General features: G+C 46.7%; 1 protein-coding gene across 1 annotated transcript; it reads right to left on the bottom strand.

Moving 5' to 3' along the window:
* Window positions 1-13,045: 13,045 nt before the first annotated feature.
* On the bottom strand, window positions 13,046-17,246 carry LOC132474481 (protein shisa-9-like). Its single transcript, XM_060075227.1, has 2 exons — window positions 14,409-17,246; window positions 13,046-13,940 (listed from the first exon to the last, which is right to left on the bottom strand). The coding sequence occupies exon 2, from the start codon at window positions 13,637-13,639 to the stop codon at window positions 13,046-13,048; it is 594 nt and encodes a 197-aa protein (XP_059931210.1). The 5' UTR covers window positions 13,640-13,940; window positions 14,409-17,246.
* Window positions 17,247-17,534: the final 288 nt, after the last annotated feature.

Raw genomic sequence — 17,534 nt, 5'->3', positions numbered from 1 at the left:
TGGCGTACACGTGACCACTGAGGTCTGTACCCCGAAGCAGAGCCATCCGAGAGCCAGAAGTGTAGGTCTCGTATCGGCGCGGGGGGCTCAGATAACTGTCTCCGTAGCAACGGTCTGCGTAAACACGGCCAGATCATACTCAGTGTCACGGGACTTGGGAAGCATTCGTCCAACGTTCGGATTCGGTGTTCGACAAATATCTTTTGACATTTTATACGATGCCAGGGTTATTTCAGAGAGAGAAATGCCGCCGATAAGTTGATTCAATATTTGGTTTTGAATGATTGAAACATTTGCAAGGGGCAATATCACGTTACGTTGTTATGTTATGCATCATCGTTCATCTTTTGAGTCTCACATATGAGAAGTATTGATCTATTAATCCTATTTAGGAAACATGCTTGTTAGTCACGGTATAGAGTATAGAGACACATCATTATGGAGTAGGTAGGTGTGTGGGGGGGGGGGGGGGGGGGGGGGGGTGGTTTGCGGGTAGGGCAAAGGAGGCGATCAACCCGGAACCTCCTGGCAGGGAGTCAACAATCCAAGATGCTGGATTACCCTTCCCCCTGCCCTTTCATGGCCAAGGTCACGGAGAGCGGATTGCAATCTGCCGCGATGCGTTACGGCCGTATACGTGGCCAAGCTGCAGCTACCACCCTGATTTTAATGCGTTTCTTTTCCATATGCTCTACCGTTGCGTGCACGCCGTAGCATGCATGCAAATGAAAAGGCCCATGCATTTTCCGGGGCTCCTTGGGTGTTTATCTTCTCACAGTTAATGCCTCATATTCCCGCCGTGAGGGGAGGCGCCGGGCGGTGCGAGGCGACATGGGGCGCTTGTCAGAAGCTGTTAGCAGCGTGAGGCGTCTGGCTCAAGGGCACTCCGCCTACACGTGTCCTTGAGGACGGTAACCAGGCGCCGTCCAATCAGAGCACGGCGCTCTGGCAGGCGCTCCGCCGCGACGCCTTTATGCATGAAAGATGAGCCCAACCAGAATAAAGCATCTGTTGACGGGCTTCGCCAGACGCCGGATCTTGACGCTTGAAAAGTTGAATGGCGAATGGTAAAAAAAAGCTTTCATGCCATTCGAAGACCACAGCCCTATGAAAAGCACACGCTCAATAGCGCACCACACTAGCTGAAAATCGTGTATGATTGACATGAGAGAATGAAAGACAGAAGGGATGAAGGGATGAAGGAAGGGAGGGAAGGAGGGAGAGAGAGGGAAGAAAGGATGGGATACAAGATGCAAGAAAGAGAAAGAAGGATGGAGGAATTTAAATAGGAAGGAAAAAGAACAACCGGCTAAGGAAGGAAGGCAGGCAGCACGGTGAGACGGCAAAATGAAAGGAAGCCAGAAAGGAAGTTCGGAAGAAAGGTAGGAAGACAGAATGGTACAAAGGAAGGAAGACAGAACGGTAGGCAGGAAGGAGGTCAGAATGGAAGGAAGGAAGGAAGAGAGAAATCAAACTAAGAAAGGCCCAAATAAAAAAAATAAAAAAAAAGAATGAAACGACCACACATCGGTCCATAAAGTGGTGAAGGGGAAGAGGACGGGGATGTTGGGTGTGTATTGTGTCCTCATTAACCCCATCTGGCAGTAAAAAGATCATAGATGATTCTTCTCCCCCCTCTTTTTGCCGCCACTTTCCATTCCTGTGTGTTATTTCAAGCAGCGCCCTCGGGGAGTATTGTATTGTTTTCAATCTCGCTCAAGGACAACAAGTATTCCCTTCCTGATCCACCCCTCTTCACACAACTTAGCTCTGTCTAGCTGTGGTTCGTATGTATCCCTTTCTGACTGTCTGACATATCTTCTTCTATCTCTTCTGATCCTTCCTTTCTGCAGAAAACTTCCCCATGGCATTTATATCTTTCTACCTTTCTTTTCTTCCCTCTTATCTGGATCAATGGAGAATATCTATTATAGAGCAAAGTTTTCTTCGTTCAGAGAACAGATTTATCGCTTGCTTGTCTTTCTTTATTTCTTCAAGCTTGTCTTTCTGCAAACTCTTCTGACCATAGCTACTATTATACTTTGTCCTTTTTTGCTTTCTATATATACAGCTGTATAGCTCTTTATTTCATTCCTCCCATCTTTCTCTTTCATTTTCTTTCATCTCAGACCTCCCTCCTTCTTTACATCGCTCCCTCCTGTCTTGTAAGCCCCGCCCCCCTGCTGTGACGGACAGGGGTGTCAGGCGCTCCTCAGCAGGAGCTCCCAGCGTTGTATCACTCTGACATTGGAACATTGATATGCCGACAGTATAATTAGAGCACACATATCGACTGTCTCACTGCCGGAGAGAGAGTGAGAGGGAGAGAGCTGTCCGTAAGCTCTCTCGGCCGCATATTAAAACATAATATGCAGGGACGTTTGAATGTGGTTTTACATAGTCGTTCAGGGCAGCAGTTGCATTATATCAATGGGAAAGTCAGGTTGTAGACTCTAAAAATAAGTATTGTGATGATGATATAATAAATCAGCCAGGACCTGTTGTTAAAGACTGTTGCTAGTTAAGTGTGTCTTCCTTTGTTAAATGGATTTAGATGGTTTTCTAAGAACCCAAATTAATTGTTGAAATTGTCTATGTATGTGAGATGTTACACAGCCAGCTTTTTGTTCATCATGACATTTGGCAATTTGGCAAGCTAATAACATCTAAGTGTGTAGCAGCTTAGATGTTAGCTGTATCTTTGTTTGTGTAAAACACAAGCAAGTGCATACGAACAGCCCTGGTTAGTGAGTTTTCTCCAACTATGCTAATGGATTGCAAGGTTTTGAACACGGATTGATTTTCATTACAAGTCAAAATGGTTGCTGTGCTTTTTAAGGAACTGACAAAAGATATAATCCCACTTCTAACACGCTATTCTTTATCGCTAACACTTCCAGCTTTGAACCCATTTGCACTACTACAACTGGTGGATACAACATCATTTGCACTCCTTACAGTGCTAGTTTACATTGCAAAGTTGTTAGCTGCTAAACTGCAGTTTAGCTGGGCCCGAGTTTAACCAACACTTTTCATTAGTTTCACGATTCAGTGGATCCAGCAGCTGCCACATTCCAGTGTGACCCAAACCTTGCAGCTCTGCCACTGGCACTGTTAAAAAGCCATCTTGCATCCTCCATTTTGATTAGATAAGAGATTAAGATCAAACATAAAAAAAACAACTGTAATTCCATTTTACGCGCCCCACACACACACACACACACACACACACACACACACACACACACACACACACACACACACACACACACACACACACACACACACACACACACACACACACACACACACACACACACAAGGCTTGTTATGAAGATCTCTGGCTGATAAAAGCAGATGCATCCATTCATCCTCCATTTGCCTAATGTGGTTTATAAATACTCATAACGTATCTATACATTCATTCATGCATCTCTCCATCCATAGACACATGGATGGGGGAGGTGGTGATTGAGCTTGATTGAGTACGAGGACGTGGAGGGAGTTGAGGTGGTGGGGGGCAGGGGTGGAGGAGTAGAAGGAGATAGTTATGGTGGTGGGTGTGGATGGTGATGGAGGGGATGGTGGTGGCGGCGGGGTCAGCGTTAGTAATGATGGAGGAGGCGGCAGTTTTGGTGTTCATGGAGGTAGCGGTGACGGTGGTGGTGTTTTTGGTTGTGGTGGTCGGGATGGACGGCGACGGTGGGGGTGGTAGTGGGGGTGGTGGCACTCGCTGCTTTGCTCGCTCCAACAAACACTACCATGTTAGCAGTTGATTTTCTGTCAGGGTGACTTGGGAACGACGTCAATCCACAAGCAGCACGGCTACCGTTGCCGGGACCACCAGAGTGAAAACAGAAATCGCCTCGGACACCATGTTCCCAAACTAGAAATGCACCCAGCACACACAAAAACACACATCTCCCCCCTTCGTAAACACACACACAGAGACACACACACATATGCAATACTTGTTTTTGCATTTATCTACACCTCAGACAAATTATTTTGTATCATTGAGGAATGTACTTAATCTATTAAAGCATTACTTTACTTAATTACCATCCACCTATAAACTCATTTGAATCCAAGCCAAGCCCTAATTTGTTAATGTTCATTTGCTAATGTTGTATCCTACCAGAACCAATTAGCTAAACCGGTTCTCAAATCATTACAAAACCCTTTCCCAAAACCATAGCAACAACATGTCTCAATGTGGATCAAGTTTACCTGTACCAAACATGAATCTCATGTTCTTAGCACTATGGTTCTTTCACAAATACTTTGTCAAAACCTTTACAACACAACTTTGTTCTGAATAATGATCTTCTCAATACGCCTCTGCTCATTAAAAGCATTTCAAACAGAAAAACAAAAGATAAAAACAGAAAGAAAGAAAAATAGTATCCCGAGAAGACATCAAAAAGACAGGGATAAGGGGTTGACGGAGGAGAGGAAACATCAGCAGACGCAGCTAAGGCGTGGAGAGTGGGAGGAGACCAGAAATATGGAGAGGTTGGGGGGATGGTAGCTCCCAGTGTGTGTGTGTGTGTGTGTGTGTGTGTGTGTGTGTGTGTGTGTGTGTGTGTGTGTGTGTGTGTGAGAGTGTGAGAGTGTGAGAGTGTGTGTGTGTGTGTGTGTGTGTGTGTGTGTGTGTGTGTGTGTGTGTGTGTGTGTGTGTGTGTGTGTGTGTGTGTGTGTGTGTGTGTGTGTGTCTGTGTGCGCGCCCATGGAGGCTGCAGCAACAGTTGAGCAGAGGGACTTTGGGGTCTGCAGTGATTTGTCTCCCAGTACGACTGCAGCACTGGGGCGTGGTGCAGAGAGTTACAATCATCCACCCCTGCCACACATGCACACTGACGCACACACGGACACAGACACACACACACATAATGTACATCCTGCCAACCAAATCTTTTGAGCTACCATACACACAAACCTCTTTGGAGATGATGGACACACACGGAATTCTCCATGCATCTACATATTTATCCACCCATCCACCCAGCTGTCCGTCTATCATCCAACATTACATCCACCTGTCTGTCTGTTTATCCATCGAAATCTCTATTTTTGGTAAGTCAAAGTACCACAAAGGGTTATTGTTCACTTTTTGTATTTAGAACTGGCAAAAGCACGTTCCGTAGGCGACTTATGCATGATGTTGCGCGGAGATAAGATATGGTTTCCATATTATTTTATTATATATTTATTATTATTATTTTCATACAGTGAATTTTGATAAACTACGTCTATAGTAGCACGGGTAGAACGAGTCTGTTTTAGCAGATACCACCCTGGATGCAACAGGGATGTAGTGCTTGCATGATTTCTCAATTAATCAACTTCAGAGCCGTTGTTGCTCTGGCATGCAAAATCTTAAGTGGATACACACGCGCGTGCGCAGACACACACAGACACTCACTCACACTTACAAACACACACACACACACACACACACACACACACACACACACACACACACACACACACACACACACACACACACACACACACACACACACACACACACAATATATCGATATATCCTTCCATCTCTAATTATTGATCTGTTGTATATTTATTCAATATATATCAACATATCGATCTTATTATCTGTCAATCCCCTATTCATCCACCTTTGTCACGGCTTATTTGTCCAAATGAGTGTGTTAACGAAACTCACCTTTTCTAAACATAGTAATATCAACACTCCTAAACTCCAAACAGCCAAAGAATGGAAAGAAGGACGTGGGTCTAGTTATTACAGATGGCTACATAACTATATCACACGGTCTGTTCGTTTCACTCAATTTAGTAATTTCCCCTCATACAAAACCGCACACTGCCACAATTCTCAGGATTTCACCATGCGAGAATTTTAGCGAATCACCACAACGAAATGGTGAGCGTAAAAAAGGATCTTGGGATATTGCATTAATTCAATTTAATGCTCCTCTCGCTCTCCATTCCTACCTTTTGACGCATCGCTCGTTGATTCCCCTCCTTTATCTGATTTCTTCGCTGTCTTCTATAAAAAGGGCAATAAGCAGCCTTCATAAAATACCTAAACAGTATTTGCTTATTTATTTGGCTGCTTTTAATTGGAAAGTTTCCTGGTGGGGTGCTTGTTTTGTGTGTTGTTTTTTTGTCTTTTTATTGTTGGACTGCTGACATCAAAGTGTTAATTTCATGGAGTTCAACTAGGACAAGTAAGTACTTGACATTAAAAAGAAGGAAAAAACAAAGTTGAGAAAGACTAGTTTTATAAACATGGTGAAGCTAGCGCTAATGCGCGGCACCAAACAGTGGCGATGCTAAAGATAGAGGTGCTAACAGCAGCGAAGAGCTGGAGCAGGATGTGTTGAGAGGACGTTTAAGATCTTTAGATCCTTAAAGAGACACCACTTCCTACCCACAACTCACAAGGTCACATTGTTTCCATCAAAATCCGTTGGCCTTGGATGCCTTCATAGAAACTAACGGAAGGGTTGTGATGTGTTTGGAAGTTTAAGCACGGGACATGATGTATCTGTAGCCTGTTGGTGGTTAAACATTAGTCTTATAGAGCTACACACACACACACAGTACACACACACACACACATAAATGTCCTACCCACACACATTGTCCTTCGTTTTCACAACACCAAAACCCATAAAAATGTCACTTTAAGCAGTGCAAGTCCAAGCACTGGTGCCAACTCGTCATTATCTGGTGGCTCTAAACTGTCAACAGAAGTGTAATAAACGTTCAAAATGCCAGGCCGGCTGCACAATAAAGGCAAATGGAGAGCGGTGCTGATGAGAAACAATACCGCGGAGGCCCAAAATGGCAGACGAAAATGTCTGTTTGGATCTCCCACAGGGTCGCTTAACAGCCAGTGTCCTTGATCACAATCCCTCTCCGAATGGAATAACTTATCCAGAGTGGGCTGAATAATAACAAGCTTTGCTGTTGTGCACATGCACTATGTTTGTGTTTAAAAGTGTGTGTAAGTCTGTGGGTGAGTGTGTGTGTGTGTGTGTGTGTGTGTGTGTGTGGGGGGGGGGGGTTGGTGGGTGCGTGTGTGTGTGTGTGTGTGTGATTGGGTCTTTGTGTGTGTGTGTGTGTGTGTGTGTGTGCTTGTGTGCGTGTGTGTGTGCGTGTGTGTGTGTGTGTGTGTGTGTGTGTGTGTGTGTGTGTGTATGTGTGTGTGTGTGTGTGTGCGTGGAGTGTGTGTGATGCGTCTTGGTGGAGATCTAACAAGGTTAACTGATTGAGGTCAAGGCGGGAGAGTGTGTCCACCATTACCGAGAAAAACAGTAGACGTAAGCATTCTACACAGTTAGCAGTGAAGCAACGCATATCTAATCGATTCTCTAAACCAAAACAAATACCTGATCTACAGCATCATGGACTGCCAAAAAAAAACAACCAACGGCATCATTACATTTATAATTCCAGGTGAAACTAATTTACTAAAAGGAAAGACGTAATATTAACTTGCGCGCTGCGGTGGTATCCATGCAGAAACCAAGCGAGATGTGGTTTGCGATGGACAAACTGCAAGCAAAAAAACGAATGCGGGCAAAACAAAAACACTTTGGGAGTTGAGTGTGTGACTGTATATTAGCTCTGTGTTTGTGTTTGTATGTGTTTGTATGTGTTTGTGTGTGTGTGTGTGTGTGTGTGTGTGTGTGTGTGTGTGTGTGTGTGTGTGTGTGTGTGTGTGTCTGCGTGTGTGTGCATGTGTGTGTCTTTCACACATTTCTCCCTTCACGCTATGCATTTCACCAGTGTTGACGTTTTTTCAAACAAATCTTAGGCTTCACGGTTGTGCTACTGTGTTCATTTATCGGGCATATGTACACACACACACACACACACACACACACACACACACACACACACACACACACACACGCACACACTCTCACATGCACACACTCACACAATGTGCACCAGTGTGAAAGCAAAGGGCTCCTACTCTGAAATGTATACAGGCCAAGTGAGGTTTTTAAGCATGTGTGTAAATGAATATGCTAAACCATTCTACGAGAGTGCTGTCTTTGTTGTCTTCAGAACAACAAGGCTGAATTCTTAATCACTCCCAACTAGGACGTATTCCCACAAACCTTTTCTATACAATCCAGAAAGGGTACTTTGTTCCGTCAAGGCTATCTGAAGTTAAACGTAAGCCATTTTTAAACATGGCATCTGTCCTGATCCTGATCTCAGTTCTTCCAGAGTTACTTTTACTGCCTTATGACTTATCTGTTGGGTTGCCTTCATATTCACAATTTGGTTATAAAACAGTGAACTTTGCTTTTGATATTAAGAAATAACTAAACGTTTGTGAAAAAATTAAGGTATAACATAGTTCATAACCATAATCGCACCATTTTCTGTTTTAACCAACTTGTGATAGTGCGGTGTTCATTCAAAACAACGATCCAATCACAACGTGCCTCACATTAAATTTGGTTGGTAGAACCAATCAATAGCCCTGGTTTCCACCACATGTCCAAAAGCAGATCTAACCCAGTACAACAGGCCTGCATTCATTCTTATCGACCCCATTCCTTCCCAAACCAAACGCCATCCTCTTGTTAACCAAGATGGATTCCAGCATTTAGAATCAAGTGGAGTTTAATAAGAACCTGATGTTATGTGTTATAGGGATGTCACAGATTAACTGTGGTCATGGCATGCAGACCACTAGAGATGCAGCGGTTGTGATCGTTTGATATTATGATAGTCCCTCCTGATTCACAGCGATCAATAAGTTGACAAAGTTGACTCCCCCTCTTTGCCCTCTCTTTCTGATGGCTCTCCGGTCGGAACTGTAAACAAGCATGCATACACTTTCACACCCACAGACACACACACATAATAATTGCCGTTTAGGACTGTAATTGTGATGGCTGCATGGATAAAGTAATCTTGACAAGAGGAAAACAAAGCAAGGATGTCTCTAGTCTACATACTGCAGGCCGGTATTACGCAGTGTTTTATTGTGCTTTCTTTCTTTTGAGCTACTTATGATTCAATGTCTGCGTGATCCTCCATCAGACACTTTATACAAAGTAAATTCAATTAAATACAGACCGAGGACCGGGTAGGGGTTAGACAGCAAATATAGATCCATGTAATCAAGAAACAGAATGAGGGTTAGGCAGTACCCCAGGTTCAGGAAAGGTTTCTGGGTTGAAAGACTTTAGCTATTAATATGCTACCGCTATGTTCAAATATATGCTCCTATACAGTATAAACCAATAAGTCACTTAGCTTTAATCAAAAGCAACTCACAGTGATCCAGATCCAGGTCATTACACAGGAGGTAGGGGGAGGGGCATCTCACTCAATGGTCCCATCGGGGATACAACCCATAATCGGAACCTTTGGCTGGGATTCGATCCCCGTAGCCGCTTCACTATCCTGACCTGGTAACCTTATGTTGCCTTACTGAGATGCAGCTATAAAGATGATAAACAGGCCTTGGTGGGAGGATCCAAAGCCTGATATCTCCAAGGGGAGACAGCCTGGCCGCCAATCCGTCCAGACGTCCACAGAGAACCTCTGAGTGGAAAATCAGTAGAACAAGAACAGCTCCTCTCTCTGGGCCCCCTGTTCCCCGTGCCATCACTCACAGTTTTATTAGTACGCCCTCCATTCCTCTCTCTCCTCCCATCCCCCTCTCATTCTATCCCTCTATCCTTCATCCCTCCATCTCCCCTTTATCCTTCCCCCTTCATCCATCCCCTCACTCTATTTATCTCCCACGTCCACATCGGTCCTTCTCTCTCTAACTCTCTATCTGTCCTTCCCAGCTCTTGGATGGATTGTCCTCAAAGCCAGCTCTCTCTATCTTCAGACCCGGTCGATACAGAGGTCAGGTCGGCTCCGGTCGCCCGCTATTGTCTCTTTATTTCTCTCTATATCTCCAAATCTCTCTCTCGCGCGCGTTCGCTCTCTCTATCGCTCTGGCTGTCCCCAAGTGGCTCATTCTGTACCTCGCACTGAAGGAATAAACTTCCTTCGGTACGTTATGACTTCATCTCTTTACAAAACAGTACCCTGACCCCGCCTCCTCCTCCTCTTCCTCTTCCACCACCTCCTATCAGGACGCCACTCTGTCGCTCTTTATCTCCTCTTGCCCTCTTTCCCGCCCTTTTGTAGCAATTATCTCTCTCCCTCTCTTGTAACACACTCTTTCTCACTAACACCTTCTCTCTCTCCCTCTCCTTCTCCCTATCCCCCCCCCCCCCCCCCCCCTCTCTCTCTCGTACACTAGAATTTGCTGCAGGCGTTCAAGTAGACCTTTTCTGTTCAACAGCAGCGGCGGCGGTCGGGGTTAGGTTGTAGCGGGGTGAGAAAGAGTGTTTACTAGTGGGAGGATGAGATGAGAGGGGGTGGTGGGCTGTACATGACCCTGTCCTCTGCGTTTTCCTTTGATGGGGAAGGAGGGGTAAATCCGGCCTGATCCTCGGTTACGGATCAAAACGCTTTTAATTGCCTGTGCTCAAGGACACTATAGGGAGGGGAAGGGAGAGGTGTGTATGTGTGTGCGTGTTCATCTGTCTGCATTGTCTGTGTGTGCACTTAAACATGTACATGTACCTCCCTTTGGTGCCTTTTTGTTTTTAAGGCGCTTTATGAATAACTTGTCAACTTGTGACTTGTGTCGGCGCGACACTACGAATGAGATCCTGGTCGTCTTGAAGTCATATGGCCCTTATCAAAGAAGTGGTTCATCTCTGGAGATTTCTGAAGCAATGGCGGCTGTGGAGTGTGGGCGGTTGATGAGCGGTTAAAGCACCCTCAACCGCACACTCCACAGCGGACATCTCAACATGGTGGAGACATCCCTCAGTGGTGTCATGGCCTGCGCAGACTCTTCATTCCTGATCTACGTCAATATTGAGTCTCCTTCCCGGCACACACACACACACACACACACACACACACACACACACACACACACACACACACACACACACACACACACACACACATACACACGCACACACCATTGACTCATGCCAACTTTGCGCCCATTAACCCACGCCCTCGCGGGGAACAAGGCGATCCAGCGCCGGCAGGAGTTACTAAAACACTCAACAACCCTGCCCTTCCACCCCACCCGGGCCCTCATCGTCCAATAGGCCTGTATCACCCAGCAGGCCTCTCTCGCTCTCGCTCTCGCTCTCGCTCTCCCTCTCCCTCTCCCTCTCCCTCTCCCTCTCCCTCTCCCTCTCCCTCTCTCTCCCTCACTCTCCCTCTCCCCCTCTCAATCACTCCCTCTCCCTCTTCACCACTTACTCACCCCCCTTTCTCCCACAACCACTCTCATTTACTCCTCTCTCCCCCACTCTCTCTCTCACATTCTCCCACACGTTATCTTGAAGCACACACGCACACACACACGCACACGCACACACACACACACACACACACACACACACACACACACACACACACACACACACACACACACACACACACACACACACACACACACACATTAGCCCTGCTCCACTCAGCTCCACTCAATATTCCCATGTTTATGAAATACAGACATAAATACAAATTAAAACATGAAAGCTCTTTGTGTGGTCGATGGCACACCATGGTAATAGGTCGAGCCGACACCCGGAGGGGAGGGGCTGGCTATCAACCATCCGTCTCTACTTCCTTTTATTTTTGTCCACCTTCCATTCTTCCCTCCTTTCATTTCTCTCACCCTATTTTTTCCTTTTTATTTCTCGCTCCATCCAGACACCTTCTCTTGCTGGTGAGCCTTCCATCCCTCTCTCCTTCCTCCCCCCTGCTACACCCCCTCCCTCCTTCCCCGCCTCCATCCTTCCTTCAATACCCATCTCTCCTTCCATTCCCCCCTGCCTCCATCACTCCTTCCATGCATCCATACCTTTCTCTCCTTCCATTCTTCCCTCCATCCATCCTGATTAGCTTTGTCGTCCATACCTCCTCCTCCTCCTCCTCCTCTTCTCTCCCTAACCATCCATCTGCTACCGGACGGTCCCCCCCCCCCCTGCTTACCATCCTGTATGCCTACGTCCTTACGTCAGTTACCCGGGGACCTTGTCTAAAGAACCCTCCACAGCCGTCTTCCCCTCAGCAGGATCCACCTTCTTGATTTATTACCTCATTGCTGTCCCCCTCCCCCTCCCCCTTTAAAACGAGCACACACATGAATGCACAGATTGGCGCAAGTCGGGCATGCTCATAAACACACACAAACACTCACAATCATTTGCTCACGCGGTTACAAAATCGCCAAAGGTAAACAAAGTGTGCAAAGAAAAAAAAAAAAGGGTATCACTACACAGGCACACTATATTCCTGCCACTGCCACGATTTGTTCTTCATTTTTCATTGCCTTTAAGGGAAAACGTTCCACAATTTACTGTCTTAAACAATTAAGGGATTGGAAGTAAGTGAAGGCCATTGAATCTCATTACAAAAATCTCCACATCCCAAGTTATCATTAGAAGCAGCCTCAACTGCATGAATGAGCATTGTCCATTCACCCATCCATAAATCAATCAAACCATCCATATAGCCACCCAGATATCCATCCAACCATCCATATATCTATATGTCCAGGCATCAATGTATCCATCTAACCATCCATATATCCATCTAACCATCCATATATCTATGTGTCCATCCATATATCCATCTATCCATCCATATATCCATCTAATTATCCATGAATCCATCTAACCATCCATGTATGTCCATCCATATATCCATCTAACCATCTATGCATCCATATATCTCTACATCCATCCATATCCATCCATATATCAATCCAACCATCCATATGTCTATCAATGTATCCATCTAGCCATCCATATATCCATATATCTATCAATATACCCATCCATATATCCATCTAACCATACATATATATCCATATAGATATATCAATATCTATACATTTATCCATATAACCATACATACTGTGCATCCATATATCCATCCAACCACCTAACCATCCATACATCCATCCAACCACCTGTCTCCCATCCCTCCCCGCTCACCTGGAGTTGGTCATGTCGGTCTGCCCGCCCTGGCTCTTCTCCAGGCCCAGCTTGGTGAAGATGCCCACCAGCACCATGATGGCCACCACACCGCAGATGATGTACACGATCATGTGGGTCCGGTCCCGGTCGGGCTCCTCCTGGACCTCCGTGACGGGCGCCGCCGGCTTGCCCGTGTTGGCCCAGACGGGCGTGTCGTAGTTGGAGCAGGACGTCTGGTCCAGGCTGTGTATCCGGAACTGGCAGCAGAAGCGGTAGAAGCAGGAGCCGCAGCAGAACATGTAGATGCCGGCGTTGCAGTTGAAGGGCGGGTCCCACTGGCCCATGACGTCGAAGTATCCCCAGCAGCGGCTGCCGATGGACGGCACCGAGGCGTCCTCCGACTCGGGCGTCGGCGTGGGCTTGACCAGCGCCGCTTCCCCGGCGGCCGAGGGCACCGCTGTCTGGTTGCCGTCGGCGCCCAGGCTGGGGGCCTGCGCGGAGACCAGCCCCGAGGGCTGAGAGTTCCACCCGCCCTGTAGCGTTAGCCCCAAGAGGATCACCATGGAGACGCTGAGAATGAAGGAGTGCGGCGGCGAGGAGGCGGCCATCTTTGATTCGATTCGATCTTGCTAGCAAAAACAGTTCACACTTGCAGCAGGTGGAACGTAGCGTAGATTATGTGCTGTTGGAGCTGGTCTGGCATGGGCCTAACCCAACCGAAGGGCCTGGGTACGATCACGGCAGCCGGGGGGAAGAAGGGTGAAACAAAATGGATGTCCTCTTCAAGGCCATAAAATGCACCCAGATTCTTTTTTTTTCAAAGATTTGAATACATTTCCAAAGAGACTGAAAACCCCTTGGTGGGAAAAAAGTGAAGCTCTTGCATGGGCCTCGACTCACGGCCAGTGCCTATAAAAAGAGAATAGAACATAAAAAAACAATAAAGAGAATTCAATTACAACGTAGGTGTTATCGGATCCCCCTTTGAGTGGCGTAGCTCTAACAGACAGGCAAGTAAGGGTGAGGGATGTTTGTGGTAGGCTCTCGTCTCCTAGACATTCGAACAAATCTATCTATTTCAACGTCCGCCTCACCTGAGCAAATTAGTCCCTTGTGGGAACCTACCGTCATGCACGAACACAGGACGGTGGTTGTGTGGTTTGTTTGTGGTGAATGTTGGTGTGTGTGTGTATGCGTGTGTGTGTGTGTGTGTGTGTGTGTGTGTGTGTGTGTGTGTGTGTGTGTGTGTGTGTGTGTGTGTGTGTGTGTGTGTGTGTGTGTGTGTGTGTGTGTGTAGGTATACTTGTGTGTCTGTGTGAAGACTCAAGAGGGATAAACAAACTGGGAACCATTCACACACGGCAAACAAAACGTCACCTTTTCACAAATCTGTGTGACATCAGCAGGCGACCGAGGTGGGCCTTCGTCAAAACGCCCAAATCCTCAGAGAAGTCTTGGACGGGGTCCAGTCTAAGAAGACTTATCACCAAGGCATCAACCCTTCTGGAGGCATCTCCAACGATAAGCTGTTGTGTGTATCTCGAAAAAGATGTCCAGGATGTCAGTGTTCTTGAAGGAAGATTCTATCAAAAACCTAAACAACCAAACTGTCAAATTTGCTGGGAAGGAGCCATTGGCTGCTGGGGCTTCTATTGTTCCGGATCAGTCCACACCTGATTCTAATGTCCAGGACAAATGATGAGAAAGCGATGCAACACTGGTGGTGATCTTGTCTTGTGATCCCTTTGTCTCAACCTCTTTTACTTCTTTTGGATTAACTGGCCTCTTTAAGGCTGCAGCTTTCAGGCTCTTGGGTATTTTCTTGTTTTGTGCCAGGCATCTTGTTGGCTAACCTTTCAAAGCCCAACCTTGTCTCTCTCTCTCTCTCTCTCCACACAAAAAAACAGATGAGTCCTTCTTCTGTTGTGTACCCACAAAGGATGTCCTCACAAGGTTAGTGAATCCAAAACACAGCTGAATGATATAATTACACTCTCTGTGTCAGCAAGCGGTTGAAGTTTCAATGATAGTTGGACTCCCCAGTTTGATGATGAATTCAACCTGAGGTAACCATTCACTCTGTTGGTCTCCCTCACTCACACCCACGTGCACCAACACACGCACACAACAATCACACACACACACGCACGCACACACACACACACACACACACACACAAATAAACAGACCCGCTCTAAGACCAGCTCTGAAAGTAAAAAGCTCCACCGAAAAAAACAAGTCAGTGGCTATCACTGTGGCTCCAATTAGGTCCAATTATCGGGGTCCCTCTACGGCTCCTGGACTCCTGTTGAGCTCTTGCACCTTAGCCCGAGTGCGGGGCTTTTGTAGTGGTCTCGTCCTCTCCGTAATGGAGCTAAGGGGAGGAGGTTAAGGAGACGGGGAGAGAGGAGGGAGAAGCAATGGGGTAGGGGTGGGGCGGGGTAGGGGGGGGGGGGGGGGGCAGAGTTACGTGGCGAGAGAGCCCAGTGGAGTAGACCGCCGATGGGCTAATGCGGCGAGACCCCGCGTGTCCGTCTACACAGCGACAGGGGTGGAGTAAAAGGCTGGGTGGTGGTGCTGGTGGAGGGAGCTGGGGTAGGAGGGGTAAGTAGGAGTTGTGGGAAGGGGGGAGGTTGGAGAAGGGGAAAGGTTTTGGAGGAGGGAGTGCTGGTGAGTGGAGGGGGAATGACAAGGTAAGGGAGGGAGGGAAATGGGGAGAGAGAGAAAAGAGGTTGGGGGGAGGTGGGAAAACGTCAAGCACGGTGAGCGAGACGAACAACAACGGCGCTGTCCCACTTTCTGCAGACGACTCGGACTCGTTCCGGAGTAATGCTTTCCTTCTTTTTTTCTACCAAAAACGGGTCCTTCCTCTTTTGGGATTTTTACAACGCAGTTCTTCTCATCACTTCTCTGTTTACCGACACATGATCCATTCTTTGCCCTCTTTCATTGTTTGTTTTGGATCTTTTTCTTCTCAACACTGTCCCTCTCTCTCCTCTTGGGCTTTCACCAGGTCTCTCTCTTCCACTCTCTCTGTCACTCCCTCTGGTATATTTACCACCTGCCACCCACACCTGACTGTTTTCTTCCACAGCTGGCCAGCCGACTCTACAAAGCTTTACGTGGACTTGTTACGCACAGGAGTGACGTGGAACTGGCAGGCGGCCAGTGAGGCATGGAGGACTCAAATCCTCCAAAGATCAATCAAATTAGCACAGAGAAAGTAAATATATATATATCTTAATATATATATATATATATATATCCTGTTTTCAGAAGAAGCCTCCTGGGAAATGTAGAAGATTGCTGCTATTGTGGTTTCAAGTACTCAATACATCTCGGAAAAAGAAAATGCCAGTTTCCAAATGCAGCAAATTAATTTTCAACCCTTTTTTCTCCCAAACAGCATATGGCAGGCACAATTAGAAGCATTTTTAATGCTTTAATTCTTTACTAAAAATTTCCAAAACAGCAGATCCTTTAAATTAGTTATTCAATGGACTCTTTTTAGTTTGCTTTCAACACAGTCCGTGTCCATCAGCTGCTTCTCTGAAAACAGGCATAATTTGATATATATGTATAGGAGTTTTATATATATATCATATGTATGTGTTTTCACTGGGGCTCTGCTTGGTGCTCTGCCGCTCCAAACACAAGTGGGGAGAGACGGGAAAATCTCAAGCTTTGTTGTTGTTGTTGTTGTAGTTGCAGCTGGTGGTTGTAATATTCCATTCTCCCTTTCAGTTGGCGAGTCCTGCTGTCGGTTGGTCTCCTCCGGCGGCGTGTATTCCGATTGTTTTTAGTGTTCTTCTCTGTTCAGCTTGGCGGTGCGCGTCTGGGTCTGTGTCCTAGCGCTGTGGAAAGCCGCTGCGTCTGCCGTCTACTGCGCTGTGCTCTACTGTGTTCTCTCTCTCTTTCTCTCTCTCTCCCGCTCTGTTGCTGCCCCTCGATCACACGCGTATACTCCACCCTCTCTGGCTCTCTCTCCCTCTCTCCTGATCGCAGACCCACTCCTCCCCCTATTTTTTTTCTCTCTCTTTCTGTCTCTCTCTCTTTCTCTCGCACACACACACACACACACACACACACACACACACACACACACACACACACACACACACACACACACACACACACACACACACACACACACACACACACACACACACACACACACACACGCACGCACGCACGCCCGCTCGATCGCTCTTCTGTGATCAAATGAGCGCACCTCTCATTCGCTGACTCTCCCCCCCGCCCCGTCTTCTCTATTTCTCTGACACATTCTCTGTAACATCTTTGCATCATGTTTGCAGTATACTTAAAAATCCCCTATTTTAATAGTTTTGGATCCTTTTTTCTCCCCCAATCCCCCTACCTTACCCCAACCCCCTGGCTGCAACCTGGCTCTTTCTTCCTTCCTTTCCTTCCCTCTCACTCATTATTTAATCTCCTTCCCCCAAAAGCACTGTCAGCTCAACAGATGAGTTTGACCGAAACGTG

The sequence above is a fragment of the Gadus macrocephalus genome, chromosome 2, assembly GCF_031168955.1.
Source record: "Gadus macrocephalus chromosome 2, ASM3116895v1".
Classification (NCBI taxonomy): Eukaryota; Metazoa; Chordata; class Actinopteri; order Gadiformes; family Gadidae; genus Gadus; species Gadus macrocephalus.
Note: the sequence above shows the minus strand (reverse complement) of the source record. Positions and strands in the feature narration are given on the sequence as shown.